We start from the raw sequence: 26,765 nt of genomic DNA, 5'->3' as shown, positions 1-26,765 counted from the left end.
GCTTTCTTATACACCTCATCCACTACTGTTAAGTTGAAAGAGTGATAACACAAGTAGCTGCGACTACACACTACCACTCAAGGGGTCAGCATGCTGCTTTTGCAATGAATAAGACTGGCTCGTGTGCTGGGATACTTTTTCTGTTTCCAGCTCACTGCAGCTGCCCAGCAGTGGCCTGTCGGTGTGCTGCAGCATGTCTAACTGTGTGCCTGTGTTTCTGCTCGCTGTCATTGCAACAGGTGGCCGATATCACAGCTGCCCACGAAGCTGCAGTGTTGCAGCTGGAAAACAACCACACCTTGGCCATCGCCGTGCTGCAGGACGAGCACGACTGCGAGATTCGAGGTAAGCAATTTGTCTTGCTCTGGTGCTTTCATGCCAGGTGGCCCACAGGGTTTAGGCAGTGCATACAGCATCTGACTCGCAGCTGAGAGTGTCTGAGGGATCTCTGGGACAAAGACCTGCATGGGTTGCTGAGCACGGAGTCCAGATTCCACCTCACTTCACCAACAGGCTTTTCTCAAGAGCCAGTGTGCCTAATCAGGAGGCTGGAGCTCATTTAACACCCCTCAATATCAGCGCTTAGATGCCTACACTGCTTCTGAAAACAGGAATCGTTGTTTTCACCAACTAAAGCCCAGCCGTGCTGAGCAGAACAGAGCCACGCTGCTGCAAGTCTGCACATCAGCACTGTTGTCCTTATTTTTTCCTATGGTTTTTCCATGGGATTTGATGCTGCACCAAATTTCAGTGTCTAAACACGTCTTTGCACATGTTAGCTTGACATTTATCACTCATCTGTACAATCTGCCTTCATTTTTTTTATTCTTCTTCTTATTATTTTTTTTTCAAAGAAGCACAAGGACCTAATTTTGAATAGTTCTAGTAGGTTTTCCCACCACGTTCCCCAGATAGAGCAGTATTGCTTAGCTGTGCATTGTATCATTTAGATACACAATCCAGAGAGCAATATTGCAATAGTAGCTGAGAACAGCCTGTTCCCCTCTCCTGTAGGCAGAGATGGTGTCGGTAATACCAAATATAAAATTAAAATATATCATTTCGAAAATTACCAAAAAAAAAAAAAAAAAAAAAAAAAAAAAAAGGTCCTTGCTTGAGGATATTCAGGTATTCTTATCTATCCGTTTTTGTCAGTATTTTCTACTGATAAAACCTGGTTATGAAGGTGTTAGGGTCCAAAGCCTGCCCTGTGCTGCTGCTGTGGGTGCCGAGTGCCCTCCTGTGCCTGGAAGGGGCACTGCAAACGCTGCGGGCTCAGCATCACCAATGCAGATCCCCACGGTGGTTGGGGGAAAAGGCGAAAAATAGGGTGTCCGTATGCTAAAAGGCAGCTACCGGACTGAATGCCAGTTTCATGCAGTCGTGTTAGATATTAAACTTTATTCCACTTTGGTTCTGAATTCCAAATTCTGAATTTCAGAATTCCAAACTTCTGGTTATAAATAAACCCAGGGTGACTTATTCCAGTAGTGAAGCCTTTAATTATGTAGTATAAATAGAGGATTTTTTTGTCTCCATGGTCTGGCAGTTTGCTCACTAATGGAGTAAATCTCACAGGTCCTCTGTCACAGCTCCATCATTCGCATTTTTGCATCAGAGTTGCTGGCTCCCCTCTCTATAGCCCCAAAGAAAATCCCAAACTTGTAAATATATCCAATATCAAATCCCTTGACTTGGGGACACTCACTCTGAAGTGGTAAGTTGCCCATTTTCAGACTGAGCCTTTTCAGATCAGAGCTCCTGGGAGCTGGCACTTCTCAGTGGTCCTGAAAAATTAGAATTTGGCCACCTAGAAATAGAGGTGCCTACCATCACTGAAAGACCTGGAAATTTTGGTCCTCAGAACAGTTTGCCCAAGACCAAGTACTATATTGCTGCTGGTTTCCTCCTTAACCTCCATGCCCTAAAATTGCTTCCTAAATTGTTCTTGTCTCACCAACTCTGTGCTCTCAGATCCTGGTGTACTGGACTTCACTAAGCAATGTCATGTCTGTGTGTCTTCCGCAGAACTGGTTGCTGCCCACGAACTGGAAAAAACACAATTAAAAGAGAATTTTGAAAAGCTGCGGCTGTCACTCCAGGTTAGCAGTTTCCTTATTTCCCACCCCAAACTGATGGTGCAGAGCTAGGCAAACCTAAAGGGAGGGAAACGCAGCTGGATAAAGCTAAGAAACATCCTTTGCACCTTGCTGACTCTTGCAGCACTGAAGCCAGGAGTTTTTTTCACAATTTTCCCCTCTATGACAGGGAAAAGCTGGCTGTGGTCAGGGTGCACCCCGCACATCGCATCTCTCACACCCCACTAACAGCAAGATTAAGATCATCGCAGCTTTTCCAGCCCCTCTGATAACTCCCTGCTGCTCTTGCTCCCTAGATGAAGCAGTTCTGGGGAGGGGAGGGCAGAAGCATGTCCCCATCACTCATTCTAAGTTTGGAGATTTTGTGTGAACAAGTAAAAATGCCAGAGCAAATAATGTTTGCCCTGTTTGATTTTGTAAAGAGAGATTAATTCATTTTTTTTTTTAACCCTGACCAGTGTATAGCGCTGCATGCAGCAATTGTCACTGCCTCCATGCAGCTTCCACAGTTTGAGGCATGTCAGCAGTTCTGATAAGCACTGATGTAATGCTACGGCTTAGAAATTACAGACATAAAATATATAGGAGTGCTGGCCTCACAGCAGTGGTGACATTTACAGGTGTGGTCTGTGAAAAAGTAGCAGGAATGCCTTCCGTGATAACAGAAATATGGTTGCTTAAAATAGCACGTTGTTCCTGCGGAGAGCTTAGGGACGAAATGGCTGTCACTCAAAGCCCACACCACTAACTCCTCATCACTTATTATCATGCTAAAAGCCCTCGAGTAGGCTGGAGTTTTGCCTTTGAAGGTGAAGGAAGCAGGAGAGGGTATCTCTACTGCCTGGTTCGGACTCTAGGGGCTGCACAAAAGAGCTCTTTCATGCCTGCAGCATAAATGCCAGCTGCCTTAAGAAAGGGCATGGTTGTTCTTATCTATCCCAAGGTGATGGGGTGATTTAGCATCAGAGATGTTTCATGAAGCCAGCTAGCCGCAGGCACTGCAAGGATTTGGGGATTCCCTGAGGCACTGGGTTGTGGAAAACCCCGCTGAATGTTCAAGAGGCCTTCTGTAAAAAAATCCCACCTGGCAGTGGTTTCTGAGCCTTGTTCAGGTCCTCTGGTGGTTTCACAGTGCAGATTGATTTGTATGAGTGTTTGAGGGGTGATAACCTGGTGGTGTGGTCATTTCTCCTCCCCTGCAGGACCAGATCGACACCCTCACCTTCCAGAACCAGTCTCTGAAGGCCAAAGCAGACCGGTTTGAAGAGGCTTTGAAGAAAAGCACTGAGGAGCAGCTGAAGGTAGATGGCCACTATAATTATAGTCATTGAGATATGTGCTCCTACATGTGGCACACATCACACAGTTAGCCATGGGATCCCAGCACCAGGGACTGGGGCACAGGCCCCAACCAGGACCCCAAATCTTGAGCTCTGGGGAACAATCAACAATCTTAGCCTAGGTCTGAATACACAGAACTCTACCTCAATTTCAGGCCATTTTCAATCATCTTTTGAGTTTATTTCTCCATCTTTTCACCCAAAATATGTTGCTCAGAAGGGGACAACTCCTAAGGAAAGGAGTGCAGGTGTCTGTCTGGCCATGGGAAACAGACAGCATCAGTCCCCTCCATCCCTGCTGCAGTATTTAATATACATGAAAGGACAAATTCTGCTGTGTCACAGTGACTGTAACTCCCAGACAGTTCACTGGAGTGAGTTACAGTCAGAAAAAAAAGAAAAGCTTAAGTCAGCAGCAGTAATTCATCAGTATCATTCAGAGCACATCATCTGCCCGTGAGCTGAATCCCAGTGTTCCCTACATCCAAAGTTCCTGAGCAGAGAAGAGAAATATTAACAGGAATCACTGTTCTTTCTCCCACCACAGGCTTGATCCTTGCTAACAAGCACCATAAAGCAGTGTGGTCAAGGCAGAACACCAAAATTTTTACCTCCGGCCCCCTTGCCCAATATCTGACTCTTTCTGCAATTTCATGGTTGCACTTTTTGCAAGGAAACATCTGTGCCCAGTCATAAAACACCTCATCAGTTCCCAGGCTGTGAGCAGGAATGAAGTTGCCAAATAACGTGGCATCCTATCTTTCTAGCCATGAGGCTGGTCAAGAGGAAGGTACCACTGCTTGTCTGGGATAAAAGGATGTGCTAGGAGACAGGGTGAGGGTTCAGATGGGCTGGGGAGACCCAAGTGCATCTGCCTTTCACAGCACTGAGCCTCCTAAACCATTGGGTAGACTAGGAAAACTTTACCTTATGACTGTAGATGCATTTATGGCCAACATACATAACTTACTGGTTATTTCCTAGATTGCACGAGCTCCATATCTGCACTTAGAAAAAGATCTGAAGAGCTTAAAGCATGTTCTGGAAATGAAGAACCATCAGATTCACGAACAGGAGAAGAAGATAATGGAGCTAGAAAAACAAGTGAGTAGTCATTTTTCCTCCAGAGGAGGCATCCCAGAGGTAGAAAAGTAAAAGTTTGGTTACAGCAGATGAATTCAGAAGGGGTGAGAAAAACAATTGAGGTTGGGGAAGATACAGGCAGAGGGGTCCGTAAATGTCTGTTATGTTTTTCCACTGCCAAACACAGATTATTCTACTATAACATCTCAGGTGTTCACTCAGAAATTGGGATCTTTTCCCATCCCTTTACCCACCCATGATACCTCTGACTTCTCCCACACAACTGTTGGTCTGTGCTGCATCTCCATGTGGTCAGCCCTTGTGTTAGGGACGTGAGTGGCAAATGATGGAGGGGGAGCACCGTGGTACTCCAGGGCTTAATTCTGTGCACCAGCCTGCACCCCGCTGCAGGAGCCAGGTGGACATTTAGGGCAAGTGGAGGAAGGTCCAGCTGCTGGTCATGCAGAAATTTAGGGAGCTCCCAGCCACGGGTATGAATTAGCAATATTCAGCAGTCCCTAGCAAAACTCACACTAGGAATGCTCTCGCTCTCTCCAACCCTGAGGTAACGTTGTCCTGCAGACTGCACTGTTTTCTTATCCTTTGCTTGTATGGGTCCCTGAGGAAGAACTCCCCAATTTGCCATAAATTGCACTTTTTATTGGAAAGGGGATTCATTTGTGCAGGATAACCTGCAGTGACAGTGAGTGCAGAGCGTGGTGACAGGATGAGGCATTACCTCAGCTGGGGAGCCAGGACAGCTGGTTCAGCACAGCGTTCGGCAAGATTTCTTTCCATTTACGGGGAAATCTGAGAAGTCAGATGATTATTTTGCTGAACAGATGCTTGAGTAAGTGGATGTGGAGAAAAAGGTCTCCTTACAGCTGAGATTTGTTAACTGTGCTCCTTCCTCCTGGAGCCAAGCCAGCATCCGAAAACACACACAGTAGAGTTATACTGAAGAAAAAATATATATATTAATACATGTATACATAAAAAATATATATATAATTAATGGCCTACATAGTTTCTGGTCATTTAGTTGCTTTTGCTAATTAACCACATACAAGCTCACAGCCCTGCTCCTGCCCTTTATCACAGTGAAACACTTGGGTTACTGTGGTCCAAGGGTACAGCTGCTTTCTGTTTGAAGGTTTACCTTTATAAGTGTCAGCCACCTACAGGGCTTCTCCAAAGGCTCTGGAAGATGGGGAGCTTCATGAGGGAGCAGGAATAGTTTTAAACTAAAAGAGGGTAGGTTTAGATTAGAGATTAGGAAGAAATTCTTTACTCAGAGGGTGGTGAGACCCAGGCACAGGCTGCCCAGAGAAGCTGTGGGTGCCCCATCCCTGGAGATGTTCAAGGGCAGGATGGATGGGCCAGAGAATCAGCATCATTCTTTACTGTTACCTGCACAGGCTGGAAATCACTGCCTAAAACTGATGCCTCCACCTCAAAGTGTGAGTTATTGCTAACCCCAGTGCACAGCATTTTGATTCTTTCTAAAAGGTAGGGAAATTCAATAACCGAGCTCACACAGAGATAAGGTCGCCCTGCGATATCTTGTTTTCTCCCAAAAGTGTTGGACTCAGCAACATTCAAACTGCAGGGGGAAAAAGATAAAAAAAAATAAATAAATAATAAAAAAAAAAAAAAAGAGAGAGAGAGAACTGCGGTGATAAAGTGAAGTATGTCAAATTCAAAACTTGTGAAAGACAGGGCGTCTGAAGCCACGCTGCATGCTCATGAACATCTTCGTGATGTTTTCATACACTGCTGGTGACATCCTCAAACTCTGTCCTTGGGCTGTCCCAGGTGCAAGCTACCTACTCCTGGGAGAGGATTCATTTCACCTAATTGCAGCTGTAAGGTAAATGTCTTGTTTAAGGCAATCATTTAAGCTGATGCTGTCAGCAGTGGAAAGAAGTGTCTCCAAAGGGCAGCCCGCTCATGCAAAGGCAGCAGCAGTCCAAGGCAGCCCTGGTGGGTAACTCCTTCCTCTCCAGACCCAGGAAGCTGTAATTCTGGCAGTGCTGGCTCCCAGAGGATGGAAGTATGAGAGCATCACAGGGAGAGATGTTTTATTTGGGCTCAGACCCTCCTCCTCAGTTAGAAATAAGGGCTCCTTCAGCTCTGCCTCCCCTCGGAGCTCTGCTGCTGCCCTGCCTACTTCACCAGGATGATAAAGTCAGACCTCCAAATCAAATATGCAGTCAAGATGACCACCTCCATCCATCCAAAGATGTTAGAAGTTGCTCTGGGGACAAATAAAGATAAAGGACAAATCTTCCTGCAGTAGGGTTTGAGATTTCTTCAGACTTTAAAAAAAAAAAAAAAAAAAAAAAAAAAAACCTTCTTTTGTTGCAGGCTGAAAAAAATTTAATCCTGGAAGAAAAAATCACTGTGCTGCAACAGCAGAATGAAGAACTCAGAGCCAGGATTGAGCAAAATACTGTCATAACAAGGTTTGTGAGATACTTGCTGTCCGTGTCAGCTTGGAAGGAGACTGCAGATTTAACTGCCCTAGGCTGACACTTACTTCAGAAGGAGAAAAACTAAGTCTATTTCTCCTGAAAGGGTTTCTTTGTCCTGATCTACCTGTTTTATTAACAGATCCTTTTTATATCAGGGTTTGCTTATATATCTATACAAAGTCATTCTCATGATTCTGGCATGGTGCTGAGATCACAGTTGCCAGTTGCCACGAACCTCTTTGGTCAGGAAGCAGCGAGGATGGAACGAGATGACCTTTGAGGTCCCTCCAACCCGAGCCTGTATCTATAATGCACATGTCACTGAAGTGGTCACCTTTACGTGACTGGGGAAAATAAATTTTTAAGCTCTGGTGCACCAGACCAGCTAGAGACATCTGTTTGGGGCTGGGTAAGCAGTGCTCTACAAGGGCTGGACTCTCTCCGTGCCTATGACAGTGGCTCAGGTGCCTCTTGGTTTGATGCTTGGCCTCCAGTTGCTGATACCTGCCTCTAGCTGGGTGAAGGGCACCCTCCCTCCCCTGAAATTTGAGGTCAGTGTGCAAAGTCAATTTTTTATTTTTATTTTTTTCTGATTCTTTGACTCCCCCCCCCACCATGGTGGATGCCATGCTGAAGGATGCCGGCAGTGCTGGCTGTGCCAGCTGCCTTTGTCAGTGTCCAAGACACCTCACCTCAGATGACACAGCACAAATTCCCAGCACACGAGGCTTAAAATTAAAAAGAGTTATTTCTACAGCAGGAGCTCCCCTGTGGGCTTCCTCGCGCCGTTTGGACTGTGAGCTCACACCACAGCTGCTTCCCTAATGGGGTCATGAATAGGATCTTTCTCCTCTGCTGGGCAAATCACTTCCCAAAATATTCCAGCAACTCATACTCTTACAGTCCTCTGACTCCGTGAGCTGCTGCTTTGTGGTTCCAGATTTCCAGGGGAGTGGGAGAGGAACAGACACATGCATGGTCACCTAAGTTCCCTTTCTGTAGGAAACTAGGCTAAACAAGCAGAAAACCTTTAAAAATGTTTTTATCAAGATCAGAAATACCACCCCAACCCCATAGAGATGTCTGATGACACAAGAACAGGGAGTCAGCAGTGAATGGCATCTGCTGCAGGCTTCAGGCTGTACCCAGGAAAGGAGCTGGGCAGAATTTAGTGTCAGGGTTGTCCCTGAAGCCCTTTTCCCTCCTGGTCCTGGAAGAGGAGCTCTGGCCAAGGGGCAGCACGGTCAGGGAACACAAGTGCCTGCTGCCCCAGGGCTCTGGGCTCCATCCCAGCAGCGAGCTGCCTCCACCGAGGCTTGTGGGCACCTTCCCAGGTAGAAACTCTTGTGCCAGTGAGCAGAGACTTTTTTTTTTAAGCAATTTTTGCTCTGCTGTCTGTATGGGAAAACGGCCAAATCTTAAGAGCCAGGAGAACGTGGTCAGTGGCGGTGAAAGGGTCCTGAGAAAGCTGTGCCCAGCTCAGGCAGCTCAGCTGCAGCCCTGGGGGCAAGGTGGGATGGCACGGGGAGGAGATGGGCAGCATCCTTCACCACCCCCATCTTCCCTCCGCTGAGCCTCACGCGTGGTCTCGCTCCCCTCCCCAGGCAATTATCGGAGGAGAACGCGAACCTCCAGGAATACGTCGAGAAAGAAGTGGAGGAGAAGAAGAGGCTGAGCAGGACGAACGAGGAGCTCCTCTGGAAGCTGCAGGGGGGAGAAGCCGTGAGCCCCGTCAAATCCCCGCCCGCATCCTCCACGGCTTTCTACCGCTGCTCGTCGGGGAACTCCTCCCCAGCCAAAGCCAGAACCGTGCGGCGATGATCCGGCAGCGGCCGTGCTGATGACTCCCCCCCCTGCCTCGTACGCGTTTCCACCCTGCTGAATTTCACCCTGCGAGGAAGCATCGCCATCCGTGGGCGCCCAGGGTTCGTGGCTAGCAAGCATGCTCCGTAGCTGCATAGCTTCACACTAGGCAGGGCACCCGTAGGGTCCCCACGTAGGAGCTCCTGGTTCTGGCACGTTGATTAGGATAGCAAAGAGGACAGCAGAAAATAATAATAATAATTAAAAAAAAAAAAAAAAAGGATAGCAAAAAGTTAGGGTAGCGGCGAGTTAGGGTAGTGAACGTTTAGCTCGATGTGTTCACATTTTAACTGTGGTTAGAGCCAGAAGTTGGAAAATACTGAATGAACGGTTCGTCGGACTGAGCTGCTGCTGCAGTATTTCAGGGTAGTCACAAATAGGGTTCCGGCTGTGAATATTTCCGTATGTGTGTCTGTGTTTATAAACCTGTATGTACTGTACCTTTATACCTACGTATAGACGCACACACATATATATGTAGTCGAAGATGTTCCTGATTGCATTTTTTTATATTCTTGGATACTACGAAGTGCTGATATATTTTCATTACAGTCAGCAGTTTTTCTAACTCGTGCCTAAGACTTGTGTCTAAACGAAACGCATTTCTGTTTAGCCTCCCAGGAATATTTATACCCGAACTAGAAGGAAGTTACACAGAAGTAGAAGCGCCTTCCAAGCGACCACCAAGTGGTACTCTACGTAACGTGAACACCAGCGACTTTTCAGTTCCCAGACAGTACTGCCTTGAACACCGTCACCTTCGCATTGAGCACCCGATGAGATACGCATGCCATGCACGGCTTTTTAGCTCTCAGCGTCAGTATTGTGGGTGGAGATAGGCTAGAGATGAGAAACCTGAGGTTTTCAGTCAGTCTGGGAGAGGTTAGTGGTTAACGTGAGTCAGTTTTAGAGTCTCGAAACCCTCAGAGGCTTTCATCTTGACCTGTTTAGGAAACAGTCAGAAATCTCTGCTTGGAGGTTAGTGTCCTTTTTGATTTATTTCGAGTCCCATAAGCAAGAAGGAGAAAATTGCTCCTTCGGTCCTTGACCTTTGCTGGCCAAGAGCATTAGGATGAGCTGTCGGGGCCTGCTTGGGCCTGAAGCACATAGGACTGCATGGGCACAAACAGGATCAGAAGCCTTTTCCTTCCATATCTCCCAATCATTTCGCACCTCCAGATTTTACCCAAACTTACGGAGCACTTTTGAGGTTGATGGAAAAGTCTGGCTAAACTACCTTTAGCTTCTCTGCCTTGAAGCAACAAAATAAAAGCTCGCCCTGGCTGAGCATCGCCCCTGCTTGCTCACGGGGGGCAGGAAGGGCTGCGGGGCCCTTGGGGCTCCGACAACGAGCATGGGGGAAATGTCCCGTAGCATCAATCAAAATAATAACAATAATAACAATAAAAGGGAGAGCTGTGGGATGGTTTTATGTTCTGCTAGACACAGCTTCGATCACCACCGACAGGCCCGTGGCCCCTGCCGCGGCGCTAACGAGTAACGGTGATCCTTTTGTTGTGTTGTTTTTTTTTTCCTCCTTTTTTAGAGAAATTTATTTTTGTAGAGGCTTTTGCATGATACTGTGATACGTTGAGCATCTTGTTAGGATAGCCCGCTCCACACCGGCTGGCTGTTGAAGTGCAGCACTAGATTTTAGCATGGCCTGCAAGTGCGGCCTGCGAGTCGAATAGCTCCGTGACACCCCGACAGCCACAAAGCCCCTCCTGGCCGGCACCGAGTTCATCACCTTCATCCTTGCTAAATGCACGGGCACCTGCAGCACCGACTGCCTCGCCGTGCCTCGCTCTGCTGATATATTCCTGCCACAATCAGAGGGTACAGCCAGAGCTGGGACCACGATGCTGAGCTTCTCCCAGCTGGACACGGCAGAGCGTATTAGCACCCTGCGATGGGTTGGCCAAGCCCATCCTTTTTTTTTTTTTTAAACTTCTTCGTTGTTTTCCTCTATTTCTGGTGCTTTCCTTCTCTCTTTGTTGGCTTAAGTTCATACGCAAGAGATGCTTCCAGCAGCGAATTGGGAGTGGGGCTTCAGCGGTGGGGGAAGGGGGACTGATCCCAGCTCCACCATCGTTTGGTGTCATTGCCAACCCCTTTCTCATCGGATTTTTGCCTCCCAATCCTGCCTGTCACTGGGTTCTTCCTTGGTGTGGTCCCTCGGGGCTGCCCAATCGCTAGCAAAGCTGTGAGAAGCTCTGCCTGGCCGGGAGGGATCCAGAAAACCTTCCCTGGGGGGACGCAGAGGGTACCTCCTGCTGCTGCAAGCCCAGGAATAGAGAGTTCCCCCCCAAAAAAATATTCCTCTTTCTTGCTCTTCCTCTGTCCTTCTCCTCCTTATCTCTGGGGCCAGGGGCATTCCCAGGGGATGGGGACACCGAGTAACCCTGCTAGTGCCAGGCGGGTGCAAGCCCAGCTCCCAGCCTTTGCTTTTGGGGTCTGGCAACTTCCCATACATCAGAGCCACCATGGCTGCTTCCCCAGTTTTGCAGGAGGGAGGGAAGGCAGGAGGGAGTTTTAGGGCAGGAGGAGGAGGCAGCACGTGCCACGGGCAAGGCTAGCCCCAACGCTGCCCTCCCTAAGCCTCCCTAACACACATCTTCCTCGTCTTCCTCGGGGAGAGGGCGCCTGCCAAGTGCCTGGCGAGGACATCCCCGCACAATACGAGCACGGGGGAGGCAGAGCAAGGACCCCAGCCTCCTTTTTTCTCTCTTGGGAGATAGAGCTGGGAGTTCAGGCCCGGCATCTCCCCCTGGAAGGGTCTGTGGGTGCTTGGGGTTGGCTCGGAAAATGCATGGGGACAAAGGCCGGCGGTGGTGGCGGGGTTTGGGGGAGGAAGGCAAAGGCTAACGGGTGCAAAATCAGGTATTTTACGTCTCTGCACTGAGCGTGTTTGTGTCCCATGGACACGCCGAGGAGCCTCTGTACAGTTCCCACGCGGTAGGAGCCCTGTGGTCCGGTTTACTCTGTGGCTAACAAGTACAGGAAGAGTTTGTATTATTTGGGTCGCGCTGTACAGATAAGTGTAATATATTCCTGATAATAAACGCGAGCGCCCGCACACGGAAGGGGCAGGCGCCTGAAAACCCGGTGTGTCCTGCGGTGGTTTGTGTGTGCACAGAAGCTGGGGTGAACGAAAGGCAAAGCAAAATCCCATCGGAGCGTGGTAAAGACCTCTCTGAGGTTGGTGTTTGTGGATGAAGGGCGTTTGCCCACCTTCGGCACAGTTTGGGACTTTGAGACCTGCTGAGGTTTGGGGATCAGCTCACCCACGGGTGCTGGAACAAGCTGCGAGGCAGATTTAAAAATCAGGAAAAATGACAGGCACGATTTATTTGGCTACCGAGAAAAGAAAAATGTTTTAATGCTGTACCACGTAATTACAAGTGAATTTCCAAATTCCGAGAGCTTCGTTGGGGGGAGAAGTATTTACAGGGTGTCAGCAGGATCAAAAGTAGGCTGTGGGCTCGCGCTGTGCTCCAGGGGCAGTTTCACATCGGGGAACTTAAGGCTTCAGTCGCTACGTGAACACAGCCGAAAACCAAACCCAAACGAAACCGAATAAAAACCCCAAAACCCCAAACAAAGATTGGAAACTTAGATTTGTTTGCGGAACAAGCATTAAAACTATTTACCACGCCTGTAAGAAATATTCTGGGGGAAATCATTAGGAAAATAGACCATCGGACAACGGAAAGGTATATACACTTCGCTGAATAATTCGAAAAAATAAAAAATATACAGACTCTTCCATGGCTTCAGTCAGTAAAAATCGCCTCGCTGAAGGAAGGGCCCTCGCTCACCACCCGTTTGGGAGCACGCCGGCTCCGGGGTGGGCAGCGCCCTGCTCCTCGCCCTTCCCCTGGCACGGGAGGCTCGAAGGCATGGCCACGAAGTGTGTCCCCGAGCAGGCTGGTCCCGTGTCCCGCAGCAGGAGCAAATACCCTGAGAAAAGCCCCTGAGGCTGCCGGTGCGAGCGGCTGGGCACCCTCAGCACCATGCCCTCGGGGGGTGCCCTCCTCCTGCCCGCCCCACACCTGGCGACCTGCCCTCTTCCACCCCAAAAACTCAAGCCCAGCAGGCATTGGGAGGTTATCCAAGGATTTAGAAGCAGAGAGGATTTTTCTGCAAGAGGGAATGGGGCAGCCTTTAAAAGGGGATGGTGCTGAGATGCAGGGGGGCTGCGGGGCGCCCTGCACCCCTCCGAACCCTCTCCGCTGCCCGTGTGCTCGCTTACCCGCTGGGCCAGCTGATAACAAAGCTCGTTTGTAAGCGGTTTTCCGGGGGTGGAAATGCTTGTGCTAGCAGGAATTTGAGAAATCCCACTGCAATACCCAAAACGCCACCGCTCCAGCAGCTGATCGTACAGAACACCAACGCAGTGAATGCCCTCGTGATATTGCCTGCTGCTGCCCGCGCCAGCAGGAGAGATGTTAGCTCCCCGCAGGCACAACGCAGCCTGTGAACAGGATTTTTTTCCCAAGCCCTGCCCCAAAACCAAGCAGCAGGGCCGTGAGGGGCTCCCTTCCCCGTCCTGCTGCACCCCAAGGGGGCCGATACGCACCGGGCACCCAAACCGGTGGCAAAATCCACCCCGAGGGGCAAAAAGAACACAAAATGAAGCCAAAACCGAGCTGGTGATGACTTTCAGCAACCAGAGAATTAAATTTGTAATACAATAAGCAAAAGCTAATCGTTTGGGGGGTTTTACACCAAGCTATTAGCTCGGGGGAGTGCTGTTGTGGCAGATTTCCTTGGGGAAAGGCTGGCAGGCTCCGTGTCGGAGGGCTCCTGTGCAGGGAGCAAACTGGGAGCACCCAAACAGGGTAAAATAAGGTCAGTCCTTGGGGTCAGATCCTGCCCCAGAGGAGCAGGCAGGCTGTGTTTAGGAGCAAGGCATCACTCCTCTGCTCCTCCCACCCCCTCATACAGTGAAATGCTCTGCATCTCTACACAACGTCCTTATAAAACAAAACAAAATCGTGAGCCAACTATTTACAAAGGAAAGCTCCAAGGAGGGGAAGCCTACTGCTCACTACAGCAAGGTTATAGCAGCAGCTGCATGTCTTCAAACACACCTGGCTTCGTCTGTGTTACATGCAGACATCAGCAGGGAGGCAGAGACAAAAAAAAACAAAAAGAAAAAAAAATAAATTAAATAGAAAATAAAAACTCACCCATTCGCAAAGTCCTGGGCATCATCCTAGAAAGAGGGAGCCCATTTTTTTTTTTTTCTTTCATCTTTCAGGTTGCAAAAGAGAAGCGAGGGGGGACGGAGCCACGAGGAGCCCGTGCCAAACCTGCTGTCCCCGTGGCCACATCCTGCCAGGGCAGCACGGCTCCGAAAAGTGGCAATAAAACCTCTTGAAAGGTGGCCCAGGGTGGGCTGCAGGAGCCTGAGATGGGGAGAAAGGCCCTTGAAGCCCACAGCAGATTTGCAGCAGGTGGCTCTGGGGCTGGGACGGGTAATGGCACACTGAATGCAGGCTCTGGGGGCACAGAAGGGTTTTTCCTATGAAACCTCCTCAGAAAAAAATAAAAGAAGCTGAAGAAAAACGGCCCCAGCCCAGGCTTTCCCTTCCTTCCAAGTGCTGCAGTTACATGCCACAAAAGCTGACGTCAAGTTACGGAATATAAATACCAGAACAGATCCCTATGCAGACAACGAAAAAAAAAATAAGTTAACATTTATATTAAAAAAAAATAATAATACATACAGCAAGAAATCTGCATATTTTTAAATAATTCTCTTTGGAAACACCCTTCCAGTCAGAATTCATATCGTTAATGCTGAATGTCTCAATTGCTCACAGCCGGTACCCACGGTGGAGAAAAATGTCCTTACGGTTTTGGTACAATGGGAAACTTAAATCCCCTCTGCGTTTGCCTTTTACTTTTGCCCTCCTGCCACACCTTCAGTGCTTTTCAGGAGGCTGTGGAGTGCGTCAAGTTTGCCCTTGTTTAAAATCAAAACAGATCTCCACCTTGTGGGCTTGGATTTTGATGTTCTTCTCTCCCTGCTTGAGCAAAAACTTGATACGTGCAGAAGGAAAAAAGGCTTGGCAGACGGGCAGGACCATCTGCCGGGACGAAAGCGCCCTGAAAACGCACCCCGAAAGCACAGCACAGCTTCCAGTCCATCCGACTCCATCCCACTAAGCCCCTGGTCGAGTCAAATCGAGGAGCTGTTCCTCAGCTCTCCTTCCCTTCACCACCCAGAGCTGTGCTGACGGGTCAAAAGCTGCAGAGGGCACCTAAGGCAGCATCCAGCCAGGGCAGGGCAGGGGTTTCTGCAGTGTCTGGTCAGGATTTGTTGCTCAGTACGAGCTGAAATGTGAGTTTAAATTTAAGAGTGGCATTACGTGGGCATGGCCCACCTTTCTAATGCTCTAACAAGCCTTTTTCAGGGCAAGGAATTTGTCTGGGGAAAGATATTTGGGGGAATTTGAGGGAATTGCAACCAGCCTGATGCACGGAGAGGAAAGCAGGGCCCTGCTCATTTTCCGGGCTCGATGCCGCCCCGCTGCCGGCGGTTTTTGAGGCAAAGAGGTTAAAAAAGTTAAATACAGTAAAAACTATGAAACCCAATCCTTTACAGAACGCAAATCTTGCGGGTGCTTTCTTAACCAGGCAAAAGCTGGTGTTTGGCAGGAGCCTTTTGGTTTTTTTTTGTGCGTACACAGGTGGTACAGCTCACATCAGGCTAAGCACAACGGTGGCACTGCGGATCAGGCAGTGGCCGGGGGAAGGTCACTCCCAGGGCTACTGAAAGGTTTCATAGCAGCATTTAAGGTTAACTGGCACACAGAAGCCGCGTTCGTTCTACGCACGCCGAAAAATAAAAAAATACAATTCCAAATTAAAACAGGAGGGGAAGCGCACGGCCCCGGATTAGCTGACAGCGCTGCCGGGAGCGTGCCAGAGGTGCGGCTTTTTTTCCCTTGCCATCCTTTTTGACTGCGCTAGGAAGCAAGCTGCAAGCTGCAGCAGCGGGGCCGGGGATCCCCACGTCGCGCTTCCTGGTCTCTGCCTTACTGATTAACCGGGGGCAACGCTTCGGGCTCCCCCCGGCGCGGCTGCCTCCTCGGCTGCAGCGCTTCCCCAGGTGCCCGTGAGGCCAGCACGCAGTCATTTGCAGCTGTCCGAGCCAGCCTCCGTGCTTCTCTCCGCGTCCGCCGTGGCTGCGTACGTGGCTTCCACGCTGTGCCATATCCCGTAGGTGAAGTAGATGATAAAGCCTGCGGGGAACGAGGGGAGAGAGCAAGGTGAGAGAATAGAAACCTCTCCTCACGCCTACAGGCACGGGTTGCTGGTTAAGCCCAGCCGTCCTGACAGCACTCCAGCAGATCACTGCACTGCCTGCCTCAGAAAAAAGCCATAAACACAGGCACCATGTTTTAAAAGATGACCTATCCCTGCCCCAAAACCACCAGATGAAACAGGGCTGATTGCAGAATAAACCCCTCGCAGTGTTCAGTGCTGTTTGTTCCGCACAAAAGCCTTCCCTCTCCCCTTGTGTGCCTCCATCTCAGTAAAATACATCAGCAACTGATGCTCGTCTTCTTATCATAACCTCCCTGGGCTCTTCAGCCTCCTCCACAGGGCTGCTGGGAACACCTCGGGGCAGAGCTCAGCTTCAGGAAACCCTTACTGGTTCACCTCTCTTCGATCCTCCAGATCTCCTTCTGTAACAGGAGCTCACAAAGGCTTCATGACCCTTAAATTTAAAACAAAGCTGGAAACACACTGCCTAGATGGCTTCAGTAGGCTACCTGGAGACTAAAAGCAAGCAGAATCCCTCCCTGGGATGCTACAATAAATTTATAGCTAACAAAATCCCATAACTTTGACCACACGCTTTTTTTTTTTCCTCTCTTAAACTCACCTATGAGCATCCAGACAGCAAATCGTATCCACGTGCCTAGGTCTAGCTGCATCATGAGGTAAACATTCACAAAAATACTCACAATAGGAAGAAGGGGCAAAAGAGGTACCTGAAAAAGCAAGAGGGATACATTACATCGACCGGAGAGATTAAAGGGGAAGGAAGAACATCACATCCCTGGCTAAATGGGCAGTGATGGCTGTCACCAATGCTTCAGCTGCCAGATCTGAGATAAAACGAGGTTAGATCAACACTCAGGGGATTACAAAAATTAATAATAAATAATAATAATAAAAAAAATCTGAAATATTTTAAGCCTTTCCTGTTTAAGCTTCAACAAAAAACACCCCACACATTTATGGGGGCCAGCCATTCCCTTCATTAGGAAGGGGACGGCCATGCAAGTTAGAAAAAGGAAGAATATTTTCCTAAATTAGATGCTGTCAAGTCAGTAGGGACAAATGACATTGCCCTGCGGGGGTAAGGTATGTGTTCAGAGACTGCAGAGATGATCTCTGAACTATTATTGGGCATCTCCCAGAGCTCTTGGTAGACAAATCACCTATTAAAAAGAAATATGGGAAAACAACTGGGCAACAAACCAGTCAGCCTTGGATTCCTGGAGAGATTTTGGAGAAAAATCACTAAGCAGGCAGGCTGTAAACGTCGAAAAGACAACAAGGAGATAAGAAACAGCCAGTACAGATTTACCAGTGACAGGTCTAATTTTCTGCTTCAGACAGGGTAGTGCCTGAGGGCAAAAAAGGGGGTTAAAATATCCCGAGTGTCAGGAAAAAAAAAAGATCTCCTCAGAAATAAGTTCAGAAAATACAGCCCAGGCAACAGCTCCTAACTTTTCTGCTCTGAGGCACTTTGTTTCCACTTGTGGGCCCATAAGCCAAAGAGATGAGTTGCAAACACTACTTTGAGAAACTATGGTTGGGTTAAATTTATTGAAAAACTATGAGAGTACTTGGGAGGACGGGATTAGAATTCAAACCTGCCTTTCTAGATTGAACAGCCTGGAATCAATACGAGGAAACATGACCTGCAGGATTATACTGAAGAAAAAAAAAAGATATTTTTTTGATAAAAAGGTATTTTTTCAATATAAAAAGGATGCTGTGCTTGGGCAGGGCAAGGGAATGGAGAGAGTTGTTCTTATTTAATTCTGTTAATGAGAGAATGGTCATCCCCTAGTCAGCATGGCCAACAGCAGGATAAATAAAAATAAAATATCTGTTAAATGTGCAGCATGGAAATTTAGGGTAAGCTATTGGGAACAGCTTGCCAGCTGTCTGGGCAGCACAGCACTGAAAATGTGACAAGAAGGGTTGGTGTCTTCTGCCAGCCACCTCCCAGAGGGCTCTTTTCGAGCTGCACCTCCTCCCAGGGCACTCACCTTAAAGGAAAGCTTGGTCTTGCTTTCGGGCTGTTTCCATATAACGAAGCTGACGATGAGAACCAGTATCGCAGCAAGAATCCACACGGCCTTTATCAGGATGCTCGGCTCGAGGGCAGTCAGGATGCAGCTGCCCACGATAAGGAAACCTGTGAAGAGACACCAAAAGCTTATGGTGCTTTTTTTTTTTTTTAAAAAAAAAAAAAAAGAAATAAAAAGAAATAAATTAAAAAAAAAAAAAAAAAGGAAAGAAAAAAATTGGCAAAACAAAATCTGAAAGCACAGCAAACCAAACTGCAAAACAAGAAAACTAATTCCCTTTCCCTGTACACCCCCACACACCCCATCTGTGTATTTCCCTTCAAGTCATCAATTTAACCTGTAGATCCTCAGTTATTTTAGCTGCTACAAGAGCTCACTGCAATTCCAGGTAACTCAAAACAAGCAAGGAGTTGAGCTTTCCCAGCACGGTGAGGTTCAGGACCTACCAGCTGCCCCCAAGCAGCGCTGCCCGGTGCTTACCGATGATGAAGGTCGAGACGTTCACCACTGAGCCGGAGAATTTGGAAGGGTCGGAATTTGGGGGACACAGGATGGCTTTGAGGGAACATTTCTCCTCTTCCTCTGGCAGAAAGCCAGCCTGCGAGTCGCTGGTGCTCACAGACTCGTTGTTGTCTGTCTCCTCTGTCGTTCGAGCCATCTGGTAAGCCAAATTAGGCTGCTCGGGCTGATACCTAGGAAAAGGGAAGTGAGACAAAGAATGTATGGGCTTGGTATAGGGCAACAGAAAATTGTGACTGCACCCCAGATCTCTATAGCCTCAGAATAGGCACACGTAATGCCTACAGACTTGTATTTCAGGGAAAAATCTGAGGATTTGTTCACTACGTGAGCAAATACAATCAGCTGTCACCACCTAAAGCTTGGTTGTAACATCCATGTTTTAAGCTGGCCAGCCATCTCTTCCATAAACCCCATCACCCACATCACCAAAATATTATCAGGTGATAGCAGGAGGCCTGGAGAAGGATGTGCCAGGAGAAGAGCCACGAAGAGGCTGTGGGTTTATCTGTGGCAGCCTCTCGTGTCCTGGTGTGGAGGCAGTTGAACTAACAGCTCAGCACGTATCACGCCCTGGCAGCTGCTGATCACACCACGCAGAGACATTCCTGGTGTGCTGTCCTCCTCTGGTCCAGCCTCTTGTTGCTTTGCCTGTTGCTACAAAGCAAAGAACTGTAGGGTTTTTATTGCACACGTGGACAACACCTCATTTAACAGGGCCCTGATGTACAACGACATGAATCCATCCACAAAAAACCCTCTTCCAGCCCCAGCTCTTTTTTTTTTTTTCTTTTCATTTTTTCTTTGCATGTGGCTCTCATCTACATCTACCTAAAGGACAGGACCATTTTGCCAGGCTCCTTAAAACCATTTCTGCGGGGATACGTTGACAATGAGATTTGTGAAAGATGAGCTGTGGGACGCAGTGAAATCCTTGGGTAGCAGGGTATCAGTCACAGCACCTTCCAGCTCTGGAAACGGTCGAGGTTTTTCTTCAATAGGCAGCCAAAGCAGCTGCCCTGGCTGCTTAAACGGCTGGCTGGCAGCTCTGCGGATCTACGGTGGGGAAAATGCCACCCGATAGGCACTGCAGCGTGCAAAAGCGAATTAGGAAGACATTTACAGCCATATGGAGACGAGAGGGCTGGGAAACCAGAGGGAAGGTATGAAGGGCAGGGAAAATCCCCCAGCTCTGTGCACTGGGGCAGGGTGGACAGCACAGGCACACAGCACCAGCATTAAAGTGCAGGGTCGGCCCTTCATCAGAGCTCAATACATTTGCTGTGAGCAGGTAAAAAGCATCCTCTGGATTTTAACTAACTCGTTGAACACAGAAGGGTATTTTTCAGCAACACGATCTTCAAAATCCAGCCCTTCTGGGCAGAGTGCTGTTTGTGAGGTGCCAAACAATTCAGACGCTCCATTTTCAGCTTATGCTCGGGAAGCTGTGGGAGCTCAGCCCTCGTAAAAGACACACACTAAGGCACTGATCCTACAAACCCATGCTCAACTTCACTGCTGCTGCCAGGCTCTGCTCCTACCCCCTTACTTGGTGACTGAGCACAGGAACGAGCTGCCCAGAGAGGTGTGGGGTCTCCTCTCCTGGATATTCAGAAGCTGTCAGGACACAATCCTGGGTAAAATGCTCCAGGAGACCCTGCTTGAGCAGGCAGGTTGGGCTGGACAATCCCAACCCCAACCATTCTGTGGTTCTGTGCTTCCTTCTGGGACAATCTGCAGTACTACACCGCTGACTGAAGGGTATCCCTGCTGACTTGCTGTAGGATGTAGAGCAAAGGCAAAAGTCATGAGCAACACAGCCCCGTCTGGCTTTAATGCTCAGCTGAGAGCTGAACTCCCACCCGCACACCTTCTCGCAGAGATGACACAAGAGTACCTCCCTTGCACCTCCAGCGAGTACAAAAGCCCACGACCTTAAGGAAATAAGTCTTTCACATGCTTAGCTGGAGATATTCGGGGTTTTACGGGGTCTGTGGAAATTAGGAGGGCATTTGGCTGCCGTGTGGTGCAAGAGAGGCTCTTGCTCCAGCCATACCTCAACACCAGGACGCAGGCTGCCACCAAGGAGTAAGCCAGGAGGGTCCCGATGGACATGAGATCCACGAGATCCTTCAGGTCGAAGAGAAAAGCCATAACAGCTGCGGGGGGAGAGGAAGGCGAGAGGGAAGGAAAAACATTAATACAGCAGAATATGCACATCCCAGCAGCATTATCAGCAGCACAGCACACGTGTGGCTGTTGCTCAGGACTTGGCAAGGGGAGAGCAGGGAGCTGGGGGCATCCCGAGGTGGGGGAAGGCAGGATTTGCTGGGCACCCATGGCCTTGTCAGTCCCTGCCTCTCCTGGGCTGCCACAGCACACGTGGCAAGTGCTCCCCACGCCTGCAGCTTCGGTTGCAAGCTATAGCCCATGGTGGGGTGACCAGAAGATGCTGCAGACTGGGTTTTCTTATTTTCTCTGTCTCTTTGCTCCCCAGTGTGGACTCAAGGCTCCCTGAAAGGAAAAATGTGAGGGAAGAAGCCGATTTGGATGGCAGAAGGTGAGGGAGAAAGCAGCACCACGCCTCCGCTTGCGAGGCACGGCGAGGACGGGGGTGGCTGCGAGAGGAGGATAAGCCACTCGGCTTTGCTGTCTGGGTTAATTCCTGTGCTCCTGGGAGGCGGGCGAGGGAAGGGGAGGACAGGACTGAGCCCAGCTGCGACGAACTGATTAACAAACGCCTGTGCCACGGGCTCCATCTGCTCGTCTCCGGCTGCTCTGGCATCTTCCCCCGAGCAGCAACCCACAGCCAGGGCAGGCTGCAGGGGCTGCAGCCAAGCCAGGGATGCTGGGGCACAGCTGGCTGCCACCTGCGGGGGGTTAATTACTTCTAAAGCCGGCCGAGCAGCCGGGGAGGGGATGAAGGCAGCTCTTGGCATGAGGCAACGATCTCAGAGCAAGAGGTGCAGACGCACAGCGAGCTACTCACATTCACCCTGCCCTTGTGCTTCCTTGGAAACCCAAGGCGTGCTCTGGGCAGCCACGCTGTGCACTATATCCGATTAGCAGCGAGCGTCAGGCAGGCTTATCTGCCCCCAGGATGAGCTTATGGCTCCGCTCCTCCCGTTCGTGCAAGCTTTAGGATCTCACCTGCGATGGCTCCTGAGGTCACCGTTGCAATTATGGGCGTTTTCCTCTTCTCGTTGACTTTCGCCAGAAATTTAAAGAGCAGCCCGTCTTCTGCCATAGCATAAATTATTCGAGGCATTGGAAACATGGAGCCGAGGAGGCTACGAGCAGAGAAAGGGGAAATAAGCTACTTACAGCACCTCCTGCTGAGCCCAGGAGCACAAAACACATCAAGTTTATGGCAGTAGAAACACGGAACAGGTGGCTTTCATCCACTTCAGCTTCTCTTTCAAGAGCTCCCTCTGAACAGCCCTGTTGCTGATAGCTGGCAACGGAGGCACAGCTCCATGGTTTTGGATAACTTAGCCTTGGGGCACAGAAACAGCCTGACTTTTGGGTGTCAAAACACCTGCAACTCCTTTCAGCCTCTAAGAGTTGCTCACCTAATTGCATATGCCTGAGCTGAACTGACACAACAGGTCTCCAGGGAGAGTCAGGCAACCTGCAGATGCTCCATGAGATGCTCCCTGACTTAATTCTGCTCCCCACTCAGCAGGCCAGGACGTCTTGCAGGCTTTGTGGAGCTGCTTCCCTGACTCCCTGATCCCAGGTTTGTATTACAGAGACGCACCGACTGGGTTTGCTGCCAAGATGGGTGTTTCTGAAGTGATCCTGGTCGTGTGCATCGCTGAAATTTATCACAGGTTGAAATCCTGAGCTTTTTCAAGGCGACAGCTCTGAATTTCAGCCCTGATCCCAGCTCCTCTGCCAACAAAGACCCAGGGGAAGGTGATGAAGGCAAAAAATCTGGGCCACCACCCAGCCCTGACACACACCGTTTTGTAAATAAGCTAGAGACATGTTTGCTTTGAAAGAAACACCAAGGACAGGCCGTGCCTCACCTCGTGGAAAGTGCACACAGGGAGCCGACGGCTACGGCGTAATTGGCTCCATCCCAGCCCACGTATTTAAAGGCGTTGGGCAAAGGGCTGTTGGTATCCAGCTGGTAGTAAGGCATCATGAGCGTCAGGGCAGCTGACACGCCAAAATAAGCCACGAAGCAGATGAGCAGAGACGCCACGATGCCGATGGGAATGGCCTTCTGGGGGTTTTTTACCTCCTCACCTAGAAGAAAGAAATTGGAGCATCAGCCCAAAGACGAGCACGAATTTTCTCCCAGTCTAACACGTAATGGCTGGAGATTTCAAAGGCTCTGTGTCGGTTCAGCTGCTGTGTGGAGCTGCACACTCCCAACGGCCTAAGGAGCCCGTCACATAGCTCAGACTGGCTGCTTCCTCCCACTGCTGCTGCTCCTGTCATTCCTTCAAACATTTGTGGGTGACGCGTAAACTTAGACATAGAAACAATCAGGATTAAAAGCAGCGCCTTCCCCCAAAAAGGGTTATTTTTATCTCCAACTGCTCCTGCTAGCCCACTGATAGCGCAGCCCCAAAACAGCTCAAACTCACAAGTGACGAGACAAAAATTGTCATGCAGCTGTGGGTCAAGTATTTAGGTCCGAATTTCCGTCAGCATCTCCACCAAAGCAACTGCACTGTGACCAGAGCACACTACAGGCCCAGTTCCAGGGAAGGCTTTTCATTTCACATGAAAATCACAGGGGTCTTTGAAAATCCCTTTCAAAAAAGGACTCCCTCTGGTTTTTATAGAATGTTTTGGACAACCAAGTTCGGGGAAATGTGTAAAAAAATAAAAAAAATCCTCCAAATGCAGACAGTGATTGATTAAGAAACAGCTTTGAGGCTTCCTTGTTCTCCAGAGCTGCTCCTGTCTCAGAGCAAAAGCTTCTGAGGCTTGGCATTTCGGGAGGCAGAACCAATAAGCAGACTCTTGTACCTATAAGTCAAAGACAGATGAATGTGTTCCTCCTCCAAGGAGAGGCCGCAGGGCTAGCTGAAGTAATGGAGCCAGCATTGCTCAAACTCCTTGGAACACGAGGCAGTACTTTGTTATCTGTCTCTGTGATGGTCTCCTCCCTCTGTGCCAGCTTTGAAGCAACTCATTCCTTGCCAAACGCGAAATTAAGGGTAAGCCTTCCTTTCTCCGGGGGAATTAGATCCTTCTAAGCCAGGAGGAACGTGACAGCGCTGGTGGTTACTCTCTCAGAAGGAGATCTCTGGACCTTTGGAGATAAAAACTCCCCTTCGTTTTGAGGCTCTGCTTTAGGTGGAATATTCCTCCTTGGAGGCTCCCTCTTTCTCTGGCTCTCTGAATACTCCAAGCCAGTGGAGGATGACTGGAGCACCACTTCAGCTGAAGGCACTGAAGCATCCTGCTCCAGGATAACCTGATTAAAGCATCGTCTGGAGTTAGAGGCTCAAACTCCACCAGTCACACAAGAACCTGGGTTTTACTGTGTGCCTGTTGGTAAAACTGGCTGTGTTTTCTGAGCTGGTTATTAGCAGCAGTGAACAATCATGGAATTGAGGCAAAGAAGAAGGGAAAAAGCTCTTTTTATGGTTTATATGATCTAGCCACCTGCCACAGCAGCCAGAAGGCAACGTTCGTGCACCCAGGGACTTGGACGTACTCAGCAGTTTAAGGATTAGGAGCAGCTGAGTCAAAAATGTATTTTGGGCTGAAGTTCACAGGGAAAATGGATGCAGCGTCACGGATTACTCATCATCTGTGCTGTAAAACATTCCTGAAAGCCAAGCAGCCAGCAACCAGGGTCACAGCTGGCAGGAAGCCCTGCTCCCTCTTACCTGTCGTAGCGATACAGTCAAATCCAACGAAAGCATAAAAGCACGTGGCTGCCCCTGAGAGGACTCCTTTCAATCCATAGGGCATGAAGCCTCCGACACCATACAGCATTTCTCCCTGGGTATGGCTGAAAAACACGACACGGGGTTATAAAAGGCATTCTGCCCAGGTGGCAGGAACCAAACTCACACTGAGGTCCACAGCTGGAGTTCAAAGGGACACGCTCTCCTTTTCACGTGCCAGCATGCAAATACTGAGGGAAATGCTCAGCCCTACCCACTGCTGGGCTCTGGGCTGGCCTGCAGCAGCCTGGGGAACGCAGGGAATAAAAATGGTTTGTGGTTTATTCTCAGCACCTGTACTCATGTTGGGATAAAAATGTCTTGGCTGAGACAGGGAGAAGATAACATGAACATTAAATTTTCTCTCCTAACAATATTGTATGTGTGTAGATACATTTCAAGAAGCTTTTGAAAAAGCACAACACCTAATTCTGAAAACTGAAGACAGAGAAAAATGTAAATCATCCACTGTTCACCTAAGATGAACTCAGACAAGGCGTGAGGAGACATCAGAGCAACGCAGGGTGCTGTGACAGTCTAAAACCTACCCAGTGCTCCACCCTCAGCCTCAAAACTCCCTTCACCAAACCCGGTATGCAAATCCTGCGTGTGAGCTGAGGTGCCTGCACTTCTGACAAAGCAAATTCTTTGCTGAGCCTGATCCAAAGCTCGTTACAACAGGCACCTAATGACCCCAGCGCACTCTGGATCAAAGCCTGAGGTACACCTGCCTGTGTCGATATGCATATACAGAAGATCCTTCAGTTAGAGTAATTTAGGCCACTCAAAATTGAGGAAGAAGCCTTTCAAAGATGAATTAATTCGATTAAGGCGAATCCCAGATCTGCACATCTTATCAGGTAGAAGCATCTGAACTCTCTTGCAGGAGCTCCACCGAGAGCTGCAAACTCGCCTGTTACGTGCAGAAATAGCACAGCCTAAATGTGGGTTGCTCTGGAAATAATGCTAAAGCGAAGCAAACCCCAGACAGACTTGACAAAAATAGCAAGAGCTATGGGTGAAAGAGCTACAGCTCCACGTTGAAGCTGTTGCACTAATTGCTACTTGCATGGGAATAGCAGGAGGGAGGGAGGGGGAACCTTTCCTACAGAAGCAATTTGTTCGCAGGGAAGAAGATCACAGCAGGCTGAATTTTCCAGAGAAGCTCAATAAGTGGCTTGTATACAAGCCAAGCTAGACCCATGCAACATTTATAAATCTCTCCGGCGTGTGCCAGCCCGTGTTTCCTTGCAGGCCAGCATGAAGGGTTCAGAGAGTGAGCCAGGACTGAGCTGATGGACGCGGAGACATTGGGAAGCCAGGGAGCAGTTGTTCTGTGTCACAGTCTCAAGTAAAAAAAAAAAAAAATAACAGCCTGGTATCACTGGCTACCCTTGCAAGCTCCTTATCTGTGGTCTTTTGTTGGAATTGAGGATTTTGGCCAAGCAGCAAAACGTCATTAAAAATGGATTTGTGATACGCCTGCTGCAGTGCATTAAAATAACCTGCAACTTGCCTCCCACTTCCTCAGGCATTTGGGGCGAGCTCTCCCAAAGGTACAAGGGTTCTTCATGGAAACTGCCCACAAGTTCAAAGAAACAACAGAGCTACACTTGATCGTGGCTTAAAACAGGCACCAGAGCCAACCTCGTGCTCCAGGTTATCTGAAAAGCTCTTTTCTCTCAGCTTTGGACTCACTCCTGTGCAGAGCCCATGCTGGCACAGCCTGACTCCCACCACTTTCACCCCAACAGAGTTGCCCACTTTCAGCAAGCACCCACCAAAACCACCTTAGCCCCCAAAGAGCTCGGTGAAGGAGGAAGCCGTCCCGTTCACCGATCCTCTGAATCGCCCCACAAACCCTCCTCTAAACCTGCTGTTGCAAATGCATCCATTTTAGGTCTAAAAAAAAAATCTGCGACCTACTTGTCCCCCAAAATGCTGTGGTTGGTGTTGTAAATGTCCTCTTCGGTCAGCTGCCAGTTTTTAAGCGATCCTTTCACGAAGCCGGAGACCATGACGAAGCCGAGGACAAGGATGTTGATGCAGGTGAACACTTTGTTCACCAGGGCCGATTCCTTCACACCAAAAATTAAAAGCCCTGCGAAAAGAGCAAACACACGGTCGG

General features: G+C 49.1%; 2 protein-coding genes across 2 annotated transcripts in view; one reads left to right on the top strand and one right to left on the bottom strand.

Annotated features, from left to right (window-relative positions):
• The window catches only part of MTUS2 (microtubule associated scaffold protein 2), a 292,552-nt gene extending 283,487 nt beyond the window's left edge, over window positions 1-9,065 (top strand). Inside the window, exons 11-16 of the mRNA XM_032208295.1 lie at window positions 240-345; window positions 2,029-2,102; window positions 3,302-3,400; window positions 4,424-4,543; window positions 6,890-6,987; window positions 8,601-9,065. Of these exons, the coding sequence (XP_032064186.1) occupies window positions 240-345; window positions 2,029-2,102; window positions 3,302-3,400; window positions 4,424-4,543; window positions 6,890-6,987; window positions 8,601-8,817 (714 nt within the window). The 3' untranslated portion in view covers window positions 8,818-9,065. The remainder of the gene's footprint in view (window positions 1-239; window positions 346-2,028; window positions 2,103-3,301; window positions 3,401-4,423; window positions 4,544-6,889; window positions 6,988-8,600) is intronic.
• Window positions 9,066-12,208: 3,143 nt separating this feature from the next.
• The window catches only part of SLC7A1 (solute carrier family 7 member 1), a 29,323-nt gene continuing 14,766 nt past the window's right edge, over window positions 12,209-26,765 (bottom strand). The window contains exons 4-12 of the mRNA XM_032190029.1: window positions 26,564-26,738; window positions 24,578-24,702; window positions 22,754-22,976; window positions 21,873-22,012; window positions 20,779-20,881; window positions 18,684-18,895; window positions 18,162-18,310; window positions 16,760-16,868; window positions 12,209-16,112 (exon numbers count right to left, since the gene is read on the bottom strand). Of these exons, the coding sequence (XP_032045920.1) occupies window positions 16,003-16,112; window positions 16,760-16,868; window positions 18,162-18,310; window positions 18,684-18,895; window positions 20,779-20,881; window positions 21,873-22,012; window positions 22,754-22,976; window positions 24,578-24,702; window positions 26,564-26,738 (1,346 nt within the window). The 3' untranslated portion in view covers window positions 12,209-16,002. The remainder of the gene's footprint in view (window positions 16,113-16,759; window positions 16,869-18,161; window positions 18,311-18,683; window positions 18,896-20,778; window positions 20,882-21,872; window positions 22,013-22,753; window positions 22,977-24,577; window positions 24,703-26,563; window positions 26,739-26,765) is intronic.

The sequence above is a fragment of the Aythya fuligula genome, chromosome 1 (genome assembly GCF_009819795.1).
Source record: "Aythya fuligula isolate bAytFul2 chromosome 1, bAytFul2.pri, whole genome shotgun sequence".
Lineage (NCBI taxonomy): Eukaryota > Metazoa > Chordata > Aves > Anseriformes > Anatidae > Aythya > Aythya fuligula.
This window is presented reverse-complemented; position numbering and strand designations above follow the sequence as displayed.